At 40.0% G+C, this 20,408-nt stretch overlaps 1 protein-coding gene across 3 annotated transcripts; it reads left to right on the forward strand.

Moving 5' to 3' along the window:
* The first annotated feature begins 354 nt into the window (after positions 1-354).
* On the forward strand, positions 355-19,768 carry LOC109035256 (uncharacterized). 3 transcript variants are annotated; one of them, XM_019048827.2, is made up of 10 exons: positions 355-528; positions 2,835-2,916; positions 4,651-4,789; positions 7,394-7,568; positions 8,590-8,700; positions 11,361-11,466; positions 12,603-12,725; positions 14,800-14,984; positions 17,349-17,501; positions 18,900-19,768. In XM_019048827.2, exons 1-10 carry the CDS (start codon positions 397-399, stop codon positions 19,557-19,559), a joined length of 1,866 nt encoding a protein of 621 aa, XP_018904372.2. In that variant the 5' UTR covers positions 355-396; the 3' UTR covers positions 19,560-19,768. The 3 variants fall into 3 exon arrangements, with proteins under 3 accessions (XP_018904372.2, XP_072158519.1, XP_018904373.2); XM_072302418.1 differs by lacking the exon at positions 17,349-17,501; XM_019048828.2 differs by lacking the exon at positions 2,835-2,916 and having other exon boundaries at positions 405-528.
* Positions 19,769-20,408: the final 640 nt, after the last annotated feature.

The raw sequence follows: 20,408 nt of genomic DNA on the forward strand, positions 1-20,408 counted from the left end.
TTGCCATGAACGTCTGAGAGACCCGAAAAAATACTGAACGACACGAATACTTTTTTGGAGGAGCTTTCCCCAAAACGTGTAAGTACATACTAAGAAAAGAGTGATCACAGTAATTTTACATTTGCGTTACACTTTAAATATAATACTTAAAAGCTTTCTGAAGTGACCCCGTGATACGTTCTTCGAACCAAAAAAGAAGAAGAACAATGTCGGTTTGAGCTATGCATCGGTTTATCCTCATCACGTGATGTGTGTCGATTCTTTTTTCATGGGCTTCAGCCGAAAATTAATTGGATTTGACTTTTTTCGTGAAATGTACGATAGTAATCTCGCACACTCGACAACACGAGAGCAGTTGCTCCGGAGGGACGGCTTCCGGCACGTTAATTTCAGTCCATGATGTTCATGACTTTAAGTGTTCTATTGGTTTTCACGGCTGGGGTCGGAGGTATTCAAGATCGATTGGCAAATGGTACAATTTATGATGTTCCAGACGAATACGCGACAGTCCGGCACGAAGGTCGAAAAGTAAGTGATAGCGAAAAATTCTCAGTGAACGTTCAAGTAATTAAAATGTGTTTGTGTTCGTCTTCGGGAGAAAAGCCTGCACTGAAAAATTATTTGCACATTTTACCATACCCTGACACAGTGATGTGAGTCTGGTGATAAACACCAGACTCTGTGGTAGCATTTACCATATAATGGCAAGTATCACAATAGTTTTGGTGAATACTACTATAACTCTGGTCATTTTCCCTAAAAAGTATCACTGTGTGAAAAATCAAGTAGACTTATTGTGAACAAGGGGGCTATGCTCCCTGGCCGCTGCGCGGCCCGACCCCCGAAGGGCGCTTCGCCCTCTCTTAGGCTCGCTTTGGCGAAGAACGACCGAAAGAAATGAATCGATTTTCATGCCCGACTCTCATTTGTCCAATCTCCCTCTGGCCGGGAGCGATTGGACCATAATAAAAATCACATAAGAAAATCGCCATTTATTTCAAACTTCAGGCTCAGACTGAAACGAAACGGACGGAGCGTTTCGTTACTTTTGGATGGTCTGTAGTAAAGAAGTATACCTTCGATTCAATTACCTCACCTTACTATCAGACCAATATTCACATTTCCCGCTTAGATCAATTTTGCCCCCTTTTTAAGCTCCCAGGTACACTCTATTATAAAGAAATCTGGGTCATATTTTCAAAATCTGCTAACAGCGAGCTCATCCAGAGACTATTACCTGTCGATAACCGCAAAAGTTATGGAAATCGGCCCAGTAGAACGCGCGAACGAACTATGACAAAAAATAAAAATTTACATTGTTTAAAAGGGAGAATTCGCAACTTTACCGCGTAATATAAAAAAATCCTGGGTCATATTTTCAAAATCTGAATAAAGCGGGCTTATCTAGAGACAATTATTGCCTGTCGAAAGTCGCAAAAATGAAGAAAATCGGCCCGGTAGAACGCTAGAACAAAGCGTAACCAGATATGCAAATTTAGAAGGTCTCGGATAGCTTATATATAGTATGGGGTATGCCCCCTAGCTGCTACGCGGCCCAACCCTCAAAGGGCGCATCGCGCTCTATTAGGCCCGCTTTGACAAAAGAACAAGCAAAAAATGAAAAGATTTTCATACTCGACTCTCGTCTGTCCAATCTCCCTCTGGCCGGGAGCGATTGAACCAATAAGAATCGAATAAAAAAATCGCCATTTATTTCAAACTTCTCGCAAAGACTCAAACGAAACGGAACAAAGCGTTTCATCGCTTTGGATAGTCTGTGCCAAAGGAGCATACCTTCTATTCACCTACCTTACTCTTTTAACAGACCAAGATTCTGCATTTCCCGCTTAGTTTAATTTTCCGCTAAATTTGAAATTCCCACCATTTTTTATTGAAGGGAATTTCAAATGTTGCCCCCTTTTTTAAGCTTCCTGGTCTTCTCTTATATAAAAAAACGTACGTCCTATCTTCAAAATCTGATTAGAGCGGGCTAAGTGTTCATTCCGCGTGCGCAAAGTTTTCAGCGGAGCAGTCCTTCTCAAGACGGGTGGAAAATCGGATTTTGTGACCTAGACGTAAAATTCGGAGATAGTGTGTACCTAAATGAACGTTTGCTTCAAGTCTGCATATCCGAGGCTCCTTTTTTAGAGGAGGATTTGTTCTAAAACACAATCTTCGACAAAAAGATTTTGCTCTATGGACATAGAAATGTACTTTGAAAACTTGAACGGGATTTTCTCAAAACTTGAAAACTCGATATCCGCTGCTTAGAAATACGGACGGTGAAACTCTCAAGCAACATATTTCGTCTGCAGTGGTTAAGGTGATTCGACGGTCGTCATTTTTTTCAGTATCAGTATTTCAGTTTTGAATGCGATATTTTTACTCTAAAAAAAACCCTGTCTTTATTACTTTTAATTTCTTTGTCAAATTTGGTACATGAATTCTTTAGTCACATGACAACAGAAATGCAATCTCAAAATTCGATACAAATGACAAGGAGCTGAAATTATGGAACGAATTGATGCGATATATCGCTCGTCGCTCTGACACAGAAAATGGCAACCGTCGAATCACCTTACTTATTTTTTATTTTTTGAAAGGAGAATAAATCGATATGATTCCTTGAGGTTTTTTCAGAATTTGTTCCGCACAGAACAAAACTCACAGGAGGCTTTAAGAATTGTCGTTGAATAGTCATTTAATTAAAAAATAAGAAATGACAAGAACTTTGCAACGTCGCAAATCGTTGGTTTGGAAGTATCACTGTGCAGTATCGATGCGCAACTTCGTACACTGATGTACCTATTATTTCTTTTTGTTTTTTCATCAAGGCCCGGTCCAAGAAACTACTCAAAAACCCCAATTACATATGGCTAGCAGCGGGTGTATACTACAGTATGGATGATTCCGTCGGTATGTTCGGAGTAAACGACATTTTCTTCAAATTAAAGCTGAAATTTACACGCGATTGCAACGAATTTTGGATTTCCTATTCTGTTTTGTTCCTTTAAATGACGCTAAATTATCAGAGGAAGAAACCAAGGGTGTCACTGCCGTGGTGAATGAAGTAAAAAACCGGACATTTCAAAGGGAGATATCTCGGTTAATGTTGAACGTAGAAAGTTGCGGTTTGGATGGATCTTATTATTTTCAGCTAATATACAAGAATCAAGCATTAAAACCAGCATTACTGACCAGTAACCAGCATTACTGACCCATTGCGTTCTAATGCAGCGAATTAAGTCATGAATTTTTGAAGATTTTCACTTTAAATAAGACAACGTCGCGACCCGGCGTTTCTAAGAAAAATTGCGACCAGTTGGAGGCGTCTCGGGAGATATTGTTATCTCGTCTTGTGTTTAAAATTCGGAAATGTCTTGAGGCATTTTTGGCCGTTTTTGCACATACCTCCTTCCCGCGTTTGCCAGCATTTTCCAGTCACCATACCTGGAAACAAACAACGGCAACTTGTGGTTATCGAAAGCTGGCAATTCTAGATAAAATATTCATCGACACGACTTGCAGATTGATTGAAGAGAGAGCTGGTGCGTGGGCATAAAAACCTGGAAGCCATACACAAAGAGGGCATAAATCGCTATCGATAATCATGTTTCACTTGTAAACAAACAAACAAAAAAAAAAACAACAAAAAAATGAACAACATGGAATCGGTAACTACCGGCATTTACCGGCAACCGCAGCGCGAAGTCAGCCCGTACCAGAGACAAGAGACCCTCCACTAGTATCTTGGTCATGGTGGAAGCTTTTACTTTCGGGACTTCAGCATTCTACTGTTGACTTACCTACATGGTTGATGTTCAACAACGTGTCGGCAGTTTCGTTTTGCAAACAAGCCGAAGATGGCCGACGTTTGGGAAAGTTGTTTGGCTCATGACGTCACCCGAAGCTCATCATCGACCATGTAGGTAGGTCAACAGCCGAAATTAGGGTGATGACTGTTGCTCCCTTATAATTGTCCATGAGGAACTGTTGAATCCCCGAAAGTAAAAGCTTCCACCTGTCGCCAAGAGGCCAGTGGAGGGTCTCTTGTCTCTAGCCCGTACATACCGTTCGCTCGTTTCTGGTGACTGGTAAACTGCTTTTAGACGCGGGAAATTTGAAAAAAAACAACGTATTCCAAACCACGCAATTTGCGCACTGAGGAGTTGATTTCACATTTCGTTATAGTGATCATGGCAATTATTGATTTTTTTACCACTATGCTGTCCATTCACACGGCTGTGTCTCAAGTGTAAAACAAACTCATTGAGAGCTAACGTGTGAAGTTCAGAATTTGTAGATCTGCATCCGAATCCGATCAGACCTCCGTGCGTTTTTACCAGGTAAGTCTTTCACTCGGATGTATCTCTCACAGTGGTGCGGCGTGAATGATCGAATATAGATACTTCCCCATTTGAAGCTATGGTAAAGAATAGATTCTTAAGGTGTTCTTTGCGCCCACTCTGTTTATCGATCCTTTTCCATTGATTCTAATGGCAGATCAATCTATGTATCGCAAAGCAGGCCACAACACTGATCCCTCACGAGCAACAGGCTCATTGCAATCAGAGCGCCCTGTAAATAATTTTATTGTCCCTCTATCTCTCTTTTTCTGGAATATTCTTAATGTTTCTCTCGTTTTTTAAGGATGTCCGTGGTCTCAGGAATGTGAGCTCGTCAGAGCGGCCATGCGTAGTTATGAGGAGAAAACTTGCGTGCGCTTCAAAGAGAGGAGTGGAGAAAAAGATTTCGTCCGCATTTTCTCGTCGTCAGGCTTAAAAAAGGGGTTAGTATTCATAGGGTCACACCCATAGTCACTCCTTAAACAGATCTCCTCGTTAGGTGGCCCATATGGTTTACAGATTGATCTAGGGAGATTCAGGTAGATCCTTACCATAGCATCATAAAGAGGACAATGGACCACTAGACAAGGTACGAATTTCAGCACTCTGATATATGTTCCGTATCTAAATTTTCTCGTAGAACACGATGCGCACAACAAAAATTACCGATAACAACTCCTTACGAAAATATTTAATGATTCTTGATGCGTGAATTCAAACCGCACCCGCTCATGAAAACTCAATGCTCTACGTGACTCACATCGCGCGCTAAACGTTATCATGACAGTCTCTGCGATATAAAAATCTAGCAACCTCAATCTTGACGCTTTGGCTCAGTTATAGCAAATTGCGAATAGTTTGAACAACACATGGTGGGAAATGAACATTGCTCGATCGAGAAGCTTGCTGAAACCGTTGTAGTGGGCGATTTGACTTATGTAGAGCTTTGAGTTTCTTGTGAGCGGGCAGTTCAAATTCCTCGTAACCAATGTGAAATAAAAACGTTAATATCTCCGTTAGGAGTTGGTTTCAGTAATTTTCGTTGTGTGAATCGTTTTCTACGTGAAATTCTGGTTAAGAAACATGTATCAGATCGCTTAAATTCGTACCTTGTCTAGTGGTCCATTTTTTCGAACCTCGACTAAAATGCAGTAGTACACATACGAGGTCAGTTAGGATTTAGGAAACAGGATTTTGGTCTAATCGCTCTTGTGCGTCCACATTCAGTTTTTTAGCTCTTTCCTGATAGCTGGAAATTTCTTAAGAAGCTAGTACCAGATTTTGAACCCATCCTAATTAGCCGTTGGTCTGTGGTTCGTACGGCACCACTCATGGTGTTTACGATTTTTATATTTGGACGAACTTGTCTCTCTTTTTTCGGTCTTGCACTAAATTTTCAATCCCCAAGGATGCTTGGAGTTTGTTCGTATCTTGCCGTCCTCACAGCTTATCCCCCCGCACATTCTCTATCAAAAATGTAGGATCATTGTTAGACCGTTCAAGCTAGCTCAGGTAAATTACACTTGGTTGGATTTTGTTCACCGGACAACCATCAAGGGCAAAAGTGTACTCTGAACCTCTAAGCATGTCTACATATTCTATCAAACTTGTCGTGTACCGCGCTTACCGCAATATTACACTGTTCAGCAAGCACGAATCGACCATTTTCGAGCCTTTTGCCCGCACTTCATTCCACGTGACACAAGTTAGTTGCCGAAGATAGATCGATTCCCATTTCCTCAACTTCAGCGCAATTTCCTGACCAGTATGACACGTTTAACCCAACTCGAACTAGTGAGAAAAAACTCATCTAAAGATTGGAAACTTACTTAGGCTACCAAAAGTTTCGGTACAAGGTATACGAGTTGAACAAAATGTAATGTTTAAATCTATGCACTTGTCGTGATCGTATGGATGAAAATCGCACAAACGCACCTGGACTTCCTCGAAATAAAATGACACAGAATACACAACACTGCTCCCCCATCAACCCCCTCTGTGAACGTAGCGATCTTTCGTACGTAGTCCGCTACAGACAAGTCTACGAACACCTCCTACGCACGCCCCAGTACAGCAAGTTCTGCCCACAATCCGGTTTCATAATCTAACAGACTCGTATATCTGAAACGCTCTTATGCGGGACTACGATGTTCTGACGCTGAAAAAAGTGAAAAGTAAAAAGTGCAAAAGCTAATAATGCAAGTTACCGGCAGACCCCGATTTTCAGGCAAACCTGGATTTGCCTAGGTAAACCTAGTTTTACCCAGGCAAATCCAGGTTTGCCAAACACCATTTCGGGCAAACCCCGATTTCGTTTCTTACCAGAAATATGACCGCACCGCTTAACTTTTTTTACTACAAATATGGCCGTAACGCTTATTTTTTTTTACCGCAATTACAAGCTCACCACTCAACTTTTTTTTTACCGTAAATGCAACGTTGGTAGGCTGATTGTGGAGATCACATTTTCACAGATCGAAGTAGCTTCATGGCAGGAAAGCGTACGACACTGTGAAAGGCCACAAAGTAAAGGGGAAAATAGCATAGCAAATTTATAATCGCCTTGCATAAATTTTTTTAAAAAAGTAATGAGGTGAAGATTACTTGACGACTTGTTGTTGCAGCTAGTGTTAGCGTGGCATTTCGATGTGCAAATTCGGCCACTCTTTTACATTTGCACTAATTGTTATGTTTGCGTTAAAAAAAAGGTCATAACGCTGAACAAAATGTCATCTTGTACTTCCACAATCTGATGCACTTTACCATTACGAACCTTTCTAGAAATTCCTGCAAACCTCCACGAGAAATCCCTCTCCGTTGCTCTCAGCATATCTAATGTCCGCTTAGCCTAACCTAATCTAACAGTTTAGGCGCACTCAAAGGAGTTTTGTGCAGGTTTTTATTTGTGACGGGCTGGACTTAAATGTAGAATCTAGCACTGGCAACCTTTAAACTCTAGCGTAAGTTGTAAGACTTTTAAGTCTTAAAAAGTGTAGTAGCAACGTAGTGTTGAACTTCAATAATTTCAAAAATGTCTGTTTTCCTAGGTTTTCCGGACATGCAGATTTAGGAAGAATAGGTGGCGAGCAAATGGTGATTATTGGCCGATGGAACATGAATACCGTCTTGCATGAACTGGGGCACACCGTAGGTCTAATAGATGAGCACACGCGGCCAGATAGAGATCTTTACATGGAAGTTTTACAGGACAACATCTCTCCGGTAAGACCTTATCATTGAAGTCCAACCGACCTGCGTTGATTTGATGGTGGGATTTTAGAATGATAAGAATAAAAATACAGTTTCATGGCTCACATAAAGTGCCAAGAGATTTTTTATTTAAATGCTTCAGACTGATTGAAAAGAAGAAGAGGAAAAATATTGAGATTTTTTGTGAGAGATCACATTACTATAGTCTCCTGAAATGATATTTGAAAACCTAAGGTCCATTTTACCACATTAGGTCCAAAGCTAACATAGAGAGGATAAATGATGTAGGTAATGGTAATTGAACCGCGTTTATCAGTGCGGAACTAGCCACATCGGCTATTGCCAAATTTTAGTGGGCAATTTAATATTTTAAAAGAGCGGATTCCTTTGAAAATGCTCCGAAGTTTGCTTCGTACTAACCAAAAATTAACTGATTTGCACAAAAATCCGGGCAAACGTTTTCATGTAAAAAATTAATTGCCCGATTAAACTTGGCAATTGCTGATCTGGCTCGGTTTCTCTCTACTTAACGCGGTCCCATTGATGATAGTCTGCAAAAAATACGCATAAACATACGCATAAACATTACGCATAAACATACGCGTATACCGAGCCGAGGACATGTTACATCGCAAGAAGAACGCCACGCGAAGTGGCGTAATTTCTCTTCAGATTACCCACGTTCAGTTTTCAAATTCAGGTATCGTAATTGATTCCCTCAAAAGATAGGGATGGATTTCAATAATCTGGATCTTTTAACTATATATGCACCTGACATCCGCTGTTGAGCCCATTTTTGCCGAATATCCTATTTCTGAGACTGGCGGTCGATCGAAACGCCTAGTGTTGGACTTTAGCAAGTGTAACGGAATATTTATGGTTTGATGGGATACGTACTGGACAACTTTGATCAGTCACGGCTTTCAACTCTGGCTTGAGGATCTAAGCCCTTTTATAAAATGTAAAAAGTACGATTTTATACGTCGGCTCCAAAATGTGTGTTTTTTTACTATTTGTTTTACTTTTCCCACAGAATCTTTTACCTGCTTTTGACAAAGAAGAAAATCCAAACAGGTTCAATTTGTTGGGAGAACCTCTTGATTTCGATTCTGTTATGATGTACGGCGAATATGCCGGCTCCTCGGTATGGTATTCTTCTCTGCTATCGTTTGTACATTATTCTTGATGCGGCATGATGAAACTTATCGTTCCAAACAAACCGCGTTTTCTTATTATTATTATCTTTTATGAATTTAGGGAATAATTATAATAATCGACTATTTGGGAGGATTCTCATTAATAGGCGTATTGGTGAACAGTTTGTAAATCGTTTTATCGAAATTCATTGCTAAGTCCCTATCGTTGATCCAAGTCTCTACTTCAGCTACATTTTTGTACATTAGCTAAATTTCCTTTTCAGCATAAAATAGAACATTGAAACTCGTCTATTAGTCATAAGAAATGGTGTCAGTGCTGTACTCTGGCGACTCAAATTAGAACTTGGAATGGACAGTCAATTTGCCACCGGGTATGTAGCACTACTAAAAAAATGGCAAGACGTCTTTTCCTGGGGGCTTAAGAGAACGGGATAATTTATTTGCGCAAAAAGCAAAATCAGCTTCGTTGTCAAATTTGATATTGAGCAAGAAAAATTTGGTGGCGCTGCGGCCAGGGAACAGGGGAACTAAGTCAATTCCGTTATTATCGACAAGTTTCAGACATTGCGCTTATGCTACTAATAAATGTGCGGTTCTTTCCTGCAGAAATACCAGTATGTTTTGCATCTATGATTATGCTTATGATTACACGGGTGATCTGGATGCAGATATAAGTCACGTAATTCTGCATCGAATTCGGAATGCTTTCATCATGTGACGTAATTACTTAACTAAAAATATACAACATGCATTCTTTGTTTTGCTAAATACAACATGGAAACCAGAAACGTAAACTGGATGCAAAGCGTTTTTTATGTTGTTAGTTTTTAATTTGACTACATTTAACAGTTGGGAACTAAAACTGGCTCATCTGTAGAAACAGATAAGTGTATACATGACTACTGATGAGATCTACGTTCTACGTTGTCCCTAAACTGAATGACAAATTGTGGTGCCTAATTGCAAAATTCAGTCCAATCAGAACCTGCAGCGCATGATTGCGAGCATTTCCAGTTTCACTTTGAGTTGAGACACGAAAATTACTAATCTGTATCGAATGATGCCGTAGTAGTAGTACTTTTTGAGTTCACAGGCTTGAAAATACGAACATTTTACACGAAATTGTAAGGGTAATCAAAAATTATTTCCAATCTACGAGCCCTAAATTATCAATCGATTAATAATATTTTTCATTTCGTTTTCTTTATAATTTTTAAGACATTTTCAACTTTTCTAAATTCCCTAAATTTCCTAAATTTTAAATATTTAAAATTTTGATTTATTTCATTGATGGGAATTAACATGGTTGTTTTTAGCTGATTGCGGCTCGGTTGCCAAACTTCGTTTACTCAAATAAGAAAAATCCAAAAACAAGGATAAAAACAGACAATGGACCATAATACAAAGTACGAATTTAAGCTCCCCCTTGAGCGTTGCGTCTTCAATATTTGGACTGCATTTTGCAATTTGGAACCATAAATTCTGGCTGTTCTGGAAAAACACTTACGTGCATAGGGAAACTATTGGCACATACGTTGTTTTTAAATCGGGCTAGAATTTATAGTTCCAAATCGCAAAATGTAGTCCATTTCACATAGAACACGACTCGCGCGACGATGATATATTATATTAACCGCAAACCAAGATAATAACGTTGTTTTTTGGCATTGTGAAATAATTTGAATATCCCACTCACACTCACAAGAGAAGCAAAAGTCTGTTTGAATCAAATTTCGTACTTAAATGAGTTTGGCAGGCTTTTCAATGATTCAGCAGTGTCCTTCCCCCACCCTGTATTGTTCAAAGTGTAAACAATGTGCAGTATACGGAGAAGAAAACTTTGATTCATATAATAAAGCGATAGATAGAGAAGACACAGGACCTCCTTTGTCCATTGCAACCACCCGCCTCCACCAATGGGATCGCCCCATTTTCCTTCTGTCTTTTATTCTAATGCTTCTTATGTCAATTCCAATAATCAGCCCGCAGGTAAACGAGGTTTTCAGTTATAGGAACCGAACTTCTGTTCTAAAAGTATTTGTCAGGTGCGCTAAGACTCGTATTTGTCATAAGAGACACTTCGGTTATCTGAACTGAAGTCCGGTTCTTAGAACTGAAAATTTCGGTTTTCTCGACTGACAACTTTAGTGCTCCGTATTAACTGAGGTTCAGTTCTCAAAAACGAAGTTCTTTTCTCCGTGTAGCTGAGCCAAAGCGTATTGATATTGTCTCACGTTCATAGAGACTGTCAAGGTAATGTTCGGCTTGCGATTTTATTCAAGTAGATTATAGCTTTTTAAACGCGAGTTTGAATTTATGCATCGACGTTAATATCATATCCAGGAGGCATTTATTTTTCTTTCGTTGCACACACATCGAGTTCTACGAAATCATTGTGATTAGTTACACTCGCACTTCGTCTAGTGGCCCATTTTCAATGTTTTTTTCCTACGTTTTGATCGGTGCTTAAATCTTCCGCAATACGGAAATCTTTTGGCATTTGAAACTTTTTTGGCTCGATTTTGAAAGACCCGATAATAATACTAAAATGACCGTTTTCTGTGGCTTTCGAGGGCTGGAAAAGTTGGAGATTGTCAGTTTGTATCATATATGCGGCTCTATGTAACGTAAAATTTTTGCTGATTAGAATGGAGAACCGGCGTTCAGAGCAAAATCAGGGCGCCGGGTACCTGAACGTCACGAGCTTAGCGCAGGGGATATTCGACGAATCGATGATCTGTACCGTTGTAATGGTAAGGTTAATCTGATTTTTTTCAGGTTCCATCCCAGGTCAAAACTTCCTTGCAGGTTTAGGAGATCAGGAATTAAAAGAGGGGAAAACGGGAGGGGGGAGGAGAGAGAAAGAGGCAGCACACTGAGAAAAAGCTATGACTTATAAACCAATCAGTGGTTCATATACCTAGAACGCCATTAATAGTAGTAAAGGCGACATGTAATAATATAGTCATTCAGTTGGCAGTGCGTGAAAACTAGCTCAACTGTCATGTATATATGCATCATCATTGGTGGATCCAGCAAATTGGCAACACTGTTTTTCTCCATTTAAACCTATCGATTCTTCGAGAGACCAGGTGCTCCGACAAGAATCGATTGCTTAACATAGGTTTAAATAGAGGGAGTCCGGTGTTGCCGAATTGCTGGATCCACCTCTGAGCATCGTGGCCAAAGCTGCATAAGCAGGTCCTCTGCTGCATGAGGAAACCATTAGAGAACCTAATATGAAAGACAAGTGGAGAAAAAGAGAGAAGAGGGGAGGGGAGAGAGGAGTGTTCCAAAAATGTGTTGGAAAAATGACGAAAAACGATGAAAAACTTGTGGTCCCCGATCCATTCAAATACATCGATACATCAGTGGCGACAGTGTTAATCCTCCATATAAGTGCATGCAAAACAATCGATTCTTCATGAAGCAGCTTGCCTCACCTGATATCGATATTTTCAATGGACTTAAACGGAGGGAAAACAGTGTTGTCAACTTGCAAAATCACCACTGTGATACGTCAAAGATCTGTTGATATAATCAATATATTGATATTTGATGTATTCATTTTGCAAACATGTCTCTTTTTTGCCGAACAATGCCAGGAGGCGTACGCCTGGGGCTTGTACGTCAAAATTAGTAAAAAAAAAAACACTTAATCTGCGTAGCTGAATCGTCGACTTTGAGAACTATGAAGACGAGTGAATCGTACAAATTGAAATGAACTGAATGTAATAACTCAGCGGTTGATTTTAAATTAAAGTGAGTGTTGTATTCAAACGAATCAATTTGATACAAATAAATATAATTTCAAAACGTGTTCAACATAGGGATACTTGAATAAAATAGAATTGCTTTCATATTTCCATTGCTTCTCATTCATTTGTAGGAACGTTTCCAAAGCCGAGATTCCCGTTCGATATCGTTTGCGACTTTGACGAAGATGATTGCAACTTCAGATTGAAAAAAAATGGCAAAGGCACTTGGTCTTGGTTACAATTGGATAAGAAAGGTTATTAATCTTTTCATTGGTCAAATTTTCCGAAAAATGGTATCTCTGGGTCTTTTCTTTTAAAATCAAGTAAAAACAGTGATAATTATCAAAACTGGGTGTTTTGCCTTGAATTGGTTATTTGTAATAAATTTAAACGGAGAAAAGAATTTCACAAATTTGCAAAAAAAAAGCAACCTTTCATTATTGAAGCGATCAGAGTAATGGAAAGAGGGGATTCGTTCAATTTTAACGTTGCAAATGAATGGATAGATGGTTTTAGTGGTTTTAATGGCTGAAACAGAACGAGCGGAACGGAACTTTTAGTCATATTTGGGTGCCTGAATGGCGGAAGATCATATTAAAGTGTGGGGTTGGGAGGGAGAGGAATGAATTACGGGAACTAAGAACCATGATTACTTTCGGTGTGGAAACCTTTTCATAAGCAATTTGAAAGACACAAAAAAAAATCGCTAAAACACTGCCACTTTCGGTGCGGTTACCTCCATACCCGATAACGCGCGGGAACGCTAAACTAGCTGCTCCGTTGCCTGCTGCCCTAACAGCAAAAAAAAGCACACATGCTTCTTTGAAGCAGCACGAAAAGCTCAGCTTTCCCGCAAACAGATCGCGACCGCGATCATTTTCCGGAACTCTCGCACGCGGCCCAAAACAAGCACGTCTCGAATAGACCTTGCTATTTAAAATAGTGCTTCTATTTCCCGGAACTAGTTCCGAATTCCGGAACTTTTGAGATTTTTCCCGGAACTTTTTTTTTTTTTTTTTTGAGAGTTTTGTGGCTTCTATTCCTTTTGTTATAAATCTTTAGGAATCTACAGCCATCTATAGACGCTATTTATTGTCCTTAGACATCAGGGAGTTTGGTAGACATCCATGCTCGGGCTTACAAATTTTCACGGATTAAGGCCGAGTGAATTCCACTTGCAGATCCACTCGTCAGTTCCACGGAAATTTGTCGCCATTTAGGCTAGCAAATTTCCAGGGATTAAGGCCGAGCGAATTCTGCTTGCAGATCCACTCGTCAGTTCCATGAAAATTTGTCGCCACCACCGGGACTCGAACCCGGGACCTATTGACCTGGAGTCAGACGCGCTGAGCACTAGGCCAACCTGGCCGGCTACCCGGAACTTTTGAAAGTCACAAATGTCCCGGAACTTTTGAAAGTCACGAAATGTCCCGGATCTTTTGCAGTTTCCGGAGCTTTCTTGGAACTTTTGAGAAAAACCAGGGGGAATCCCGGAACTTTTTACGGTCATGGAGTGGGAGACATTGCAACAAAAAAGTCCCGAGCCCCGGAACTTATGACGAGCATGGAATGGAAGAAAATGTATTGAAACACACTTTGCTCGTATAGGAACTTAGTGATAACGCATGGATGCCCCCGACAAAGCTCGTTTCCTCATAGCGGTACTACTACAATACCTTCATTTCACTTTCCTTCGCCAATGCATGTAGCATCACTGATTGATGAAACCGAGGGGCCAAAAACGGAGGTATGCATTCCCCGTAGGATGACGTCATACTTCACATGCACGTCAAAATTAGACTTTGAAACTTGACGTTTGAACACATCTAATTGGACTACATTTTGCAATTTTATTTGGACCTATAAATTCTGGCTCATCTGAAAAAACACTTATGTGCATAGGGAAACTAATGGCACATACGTTGTTTTTGAACCGGGCCGGAATTTATAGGTCCAAATTGCAAAATGCAGTCCAATTATACAGGATTATTCAAAAGTCACGCACCACTGGCCATAACTTTAGTTCTGATTATGATATCGATTTGCGGTTTAAGACGTGTTTCTTCATATCGAGGGGGAAACTTTTTTAGGTACTTCCCAGTTTTTGATCCCCTCGGGGGTGGGGGGCGGGGCAACTCAAAAATTTCAAATGGCCACCCCCTTCATGGCCAGTGGTGCGTGACTTTTGAATAACCCTGCATGTATTTTGGCTAAATAATCCTCCGTCAGTATCGACTCCTCTTTTCTGAAGTGTAGTTACTTTGCTTTATTGAGGAACCTTCAAATAAATGCATTTACCAACCAACCACTCATTATCGTGTTTTCCAGATTTCCTCGGTGGATACCTGCTCAGCAAGATGGAGCCAAAAAATGACACACTTTTGGCGGACTACGTTTTTAGCGTGAATTTTCACGGTTTAAGCCCAATTGACATAAAGCGAGGACCAATTGGATGTGTGGAGTTTGGTTACATGACTAAAACCTGTGGGAGAAGAAAGCCCCCGTCTTTACAGGTATAGGGCCTTGTTCGGTAAAATATGCGAATGGGCTTCGTCTACTATGCTGTCGTGCTAAGGAAAAGCTGAAGGTCGCAGGGAAAGCTAAGGGTCGTATGAATCTTCAGACGTTGCCAAATATTCTTTGATAAAACACGAATTTCCTAGTAAATATATGAATTTTTTCCTTCCAATTATTCATATAATTTTGTTCGCTATTTCACCTAAAGTTCCTGAAAATTTCAAAGAGAAATACTCGTAACATGCCTCAAAAATAATCGTTTTATCAAAGGGAATTTGGCAACTCTCGAATTTTAAACGTCGACGAGTCGATATATCGATCTGACATACACAACTCTTGCGATTTTCTACGGATATTCGATGGTTCTTTTGGACTGACATTGGAAACATCTACCAGACATGACTGGAGCACATCGATTCGTTTGTGATTATTCTCGCAAAATCAATTTTTAAGAAGTCGACGAGTCGATACATTGACTGGTCATATTGATTTCTTGTGATTTTTATGGAAAATCGATTTTTTTGAACAGGAATGAAATTGGTTACTAACGGTCCGAGGGTGGAGATATGCACCTGACACGGTCGGAGCACGCCGATTCCACGTACTTTTACACGTAGAATCATTTCCCGTCGGGTGCATTCCTTCATTCCCATTTTGATTAAAATCAAAATTAATTCAACTTCAAGAAACTATCAGATTTCCGTAAATCACAAAAAATTGATTTGTCAGATCGCCAAACCGACTCGTCAACCTTAAAAATGATTCTATGTGTAAGTACGTGGAAACGGCGTGCTTCGACCGTGTCAGGTGCATATCTCCACCCTCGGACCGTTAGTAACCAATTTCATTCCTGTTCAAAAAATCGATTTTCCATAAAAATCACAAGAAATCAATATGACCAGTCAATGTATCAACTCGTCGACTTCTTAAAAATTGATTTTGCGAGAATAATCACAAACGAATCGATATGCTCCAGTCATGTCTGGTAGATGTTTCCAATGCCAGTCCAAAAGAACCATCGAATATCCGTAGAAAATCGCAAGAGTTGTGTATGTCAGATCGATATATCGACTCGTCGACGTTTAAAATTGATTCTACGTGTAGAAATTCGTATGAATTGATGTGCTCCAATCATAAAGGGTACATTTCTCCGATCTTGGATGGTGAGACACCTATCTCAATCCCGATAAACCATCGATTTTCCGCAAAAAATCGAAAAAATTCAATACAATTGATCGATATATCGACTTATCGAGGTTATAGATCGATTCCACGTATAAAAATACGTAGGAGTCAATTAATGTGCCCCAATCATGTTGGGTACATATTTCCGATCTCGGATGGAGCAAACCCGATTCTAATTCCGAAAAGTCATCGATTTTCCGTAAAAAAATCGCAAAAATTCGATACAAACGATAGATAAATCGATTCGTCAACATTAAAAATCAATTCTACGTATCAAAATACGTACTGTTACGTGTGCTTCAGTCATTTCAGATGTATTTTTTCCTTTATGAATCGAAAATAAACAATTTCGATCCTGAAAAATCATCGATTCTCCTTAATAAATCGTTCAAAATCGATTAAACTGATCAGTATATCGATTCGGCAACGTTAAAAATCGATTCTACGTGTAAAAACACGTAGGAATCCATGTGCTACACATGCGTAAACAACGATAAGAACCCCGCCGATACATCAATTCTACAAGAAAACAGCAAAAAATTAGGCCGGATTAAGACCCCTTTGCCCCCCCGTAACTGGAAAACGGTTCCTATACTCATCTTGAAATTTTTTCCTGAGTTCTTTGTTAATATAAGCTTCCATTTAAACCTTGGTCCGATGGTCGAATCAAATACCTAAAAAGGGGCCAAAATCAGCCTCTTTTTTGGGAGGCTCTTTGCTGGAAGTGCTGGAACCGCCTCTGAATGCAGGTCAAAGTGTGTTCTATGATGATATCACGCTTCATGTTTGAGGATAAAGTGGACTCACTGGTGTTCTCTAGGATATGATGTCACTTTCTGCCCTTTCACTGATATTCTTCGCTTCGACAACCCTCGGATTCATTCGGTACGGTATTTATTTCTAAATGAAATCGTTCTATTCGAGAATTGATACTGTAGGACAAGAGGATACTTTCACCACGTATGATAAAACGCCTTCGATTCTCATGGGTAGGCAATTTCTTGACCTCGGAACGCGTTGAATTGTATCCATGCCACCGTTTCCAAAAATTCAGCAAAAAAGACAGAGGAAAAAAATCTATTTTGTTCCATTAAATCCAGCTGACTCGAATTAGGTCTCTTCAGTTACAAGAACTTGTGATTTTTCCTTTAATTTGGCTTGAATTAATGTCTCAGCTCTTCAAGGTGGATCTGAACTCAACCCTGGACGATAGATTCGACCCTGAAAGATCATATCAAATTTGGTCCAGTCCTAAAAAATTTAATGAGACGTCTAATAAGGTGTGGATTGACATTTCTATTAGAGTGAACGTGATAGAGCCATTTGTGGTAAGCACACATAATAAGTTAGTTACTTTAGTAAAGAATCAGTTAGACTTACGTCATTTTCATATTTTTGCTTGAAAATTTGCTAAAAAAACTAGTGGAAAACTGTGCATTTCGGGTCATTCCCAGAAGTAGCATCGTAAAGATACGCCAAGATGGCGTCCAAAAGTATCCCATATCCCGCCACCTTCCCATCGACCGCGCGCCGCGCGTCTCTATACCCTAGAGTAAAGCAAGGACATGATGGTGAAGCATGGAACTCTCAAAGCCCAAAAGGGGCATGCCAACTTACTAATCAATTGAAATCTTACACAAGGAGAGTTTATAACTGTTCGCGAGATTGTTTGTTTATTTAGTTTAAGTCGCTCTCCGAGGAAACCTGATTGCCCGCTACCAGGGTATACCAGGGTAATCGCATACGCGATAAATATGAAAAAGCATTTCACGAATATCGCAGATTGCGCGCTAAGGAGTGGATTTCAAACTTCTGTGACGTACGCCACGTGATTTTCGAGCAAATTTTCCCTTCGAATGTATATGCAGTCGGCTGCATTTCTTGCTTGCAACAGATCCATTATGGACATCGATAACCTCAGCTTTTTCAGCACTTACATGGGTGCTCAAACAATACGCAAGTTTGAACACATTTTTTGCATGAATATCTTTCCATAACATCTAAAAAAATGCCTGCCGACGACGCGTACTCTTTACTTTACAAAATCGACTGATGCAAATTAAAAAACAAGCTCATTTAATGATTATCAATCCGACACCTTTTCTTTGAGCACGAGTAATTATTGGTCGTTTATACTAGTGTATATCATTGAAATTTTATCATTAATAAGTAATAAAATCTTTTTAAAATCTTACAAGAAGCCTAATTTCAGAGCAAACCTCTTTCATATCTACATCAGTCTAAGTTGTATTGAAATGTCATTATTGCCACTGTTAACTTCTTATGAGAACGGAATCGGTCAGCATTACAAATGGACGTATTTCTATCAAACATATTTATGTGAAGGTGAGAAATATGGGGTGTGCTCGTAAGTTCTCCGGCCGTGAGAGTATGAGAATAATAAAGCGCCAGTGACGTCAGCGGCAATGATCGAGCTGTGGCGCGAGGGGGAGATGGTCATCGGGGCGCTTTACCTCGTGAGCCGTGTCCACAACGCTCTCTTGCCATGCCCGCGGCTCATGAATACCGAATTCAGTTGGCACATAGTTCTCTTTGCTCAATTTAAAATCCCGCTTTTCCAACTCTTCAAAAGGAATCACGCCCACTGACCACATTGTTCCTTATCCAGCTTTCTAGAGCGCACCCCATATTTCTCACCTGCACAGTGCACATAGTTCTGTTCGTTAGAAATACGTCCAAATGAGAACTGGTCTCTAATTTTTCAGCTCATTTTCAAAACAATATTCGCAAGCAGAAAGCAGCCGGACTGGGTGATAGTCGATAATCTCATAGTTAAATACACACCATGCGGATCTCCAGAAGCAGTTGAAGGATTCAAACCGAGGCCTCAAAAAAAAAGTTTCTACAACAGAGCATACAGCAGAGTGTTTGGTTCTGCCCCCAAAACATTTACTACAGGTCTTCCGGATCCGAAACCGTGGAGATCGCTTTGGGGATTACTTCCAAAGAAACCTCCGTCAAAATCATCGACTCCAAACTCGTCCGTGCTGTCATCTTGGCGGAGACGGTTTTCCGGATCATCTCTGCGGAGACGGTTTTCCGGATTATTTCGAAAGAAACCGTCTTCAGAATCGCCCACTCCGGAATCGCCTACTCCGGAATCTCCCTCGAAACCATCCGTACGGAAACGATTGGCCGGAATTTTTTCAAGGAAATCGTCCTCGAGACCATCTTTACGGAAGCGTTGGGCCGGAATATTCTCAAGGAAATCGTCATCAACACCACCAGCTCCGGAATCAACAGAGTCCACGCCCTCCAGCGGAAAAAGGTTCTTCAGCAATTTGAAGCCTAACATGACATCCATATTCCGGAACCCGTTCAGTCGCATCCGTAAGCGGTCGAAATCGAATTCGAATGAAGTGTGAGACGGAGAGAACCACACAGTTAAAAATTACCGTGATAATGGGTGCTTGGCTTACTTTGCATTACTTCTTTTCGGTCAGATCAACCAAAAATGTTACGTTGAGTCAGCGAAATTCGGTTCGACTGAATCTGGTTGATTCCGAATTTTTTTGTGAACTACGATCAACTAAAAACCCAAAGAAAAACAGATAAATTTGAATACTTAAAACAATCAATGGTATTAACGCATTAATTTCATAATTTTAGCTGAAATAAAGAGAGGAATTGAATCAAGTTTTCAAAAAAATGAAATAAGCCAAAAATAAAACGGAAATAAATCAATCTGACTACATTTTGCAACAAGAAACTAAAATGTCTGGCTCATCCATAAAAACACTCATCTACATTGGGAAACCAGTGTACATTTGTCGTTTCTGAAATGAGCCGGATATTATAGCTCTTCGTTTAAACATGTGGTTCAATTTAAAGTGTTGTAAACCCTTGAATCAGTAAACTATATCCTTAATGCTGAGCATACATCTATGATCACGTTTTGTGTTAAAAATGAGGTATTAAGTAAAAAAATAAAATAAATTACTAGGTGATAGGGTGAAATTGGCAACACGGCTGGGGTCACAGTGGCGGGTGTGAAATCTAGGCTCATTTCTGTGTTTAATGAGGGCGGCGAGCGCTGGACCGCTTTTTTATTTAAATCTTAATTAAAAATAATTAGTTAAAATATCTGTGGAGCCGGGACGAACTGGCCGCTTTTTTTTCTTTCGTTTCGGCACTAAATTAGAAGAATTTCGCTTGACCCCCGGTGACCCAAACCTCTTGAGAAGTGTCACCTCTTGAACGCGCAGCGCCGCGCA

This window comes from Bemisia tabaci, chromosome 7 (genome assembly GCF_918797505.1).
Source record: "Bemisia tabaci chromosome 7, PGI_BMITA_v3".
In the NCBI taxonomy this organism is placed as follows: Eukaryota; Metazoa; Arthropoda; class Insecta; order Hemiptera; family Aleyrodidae; genus Bemisia; species Bemisia tabaci.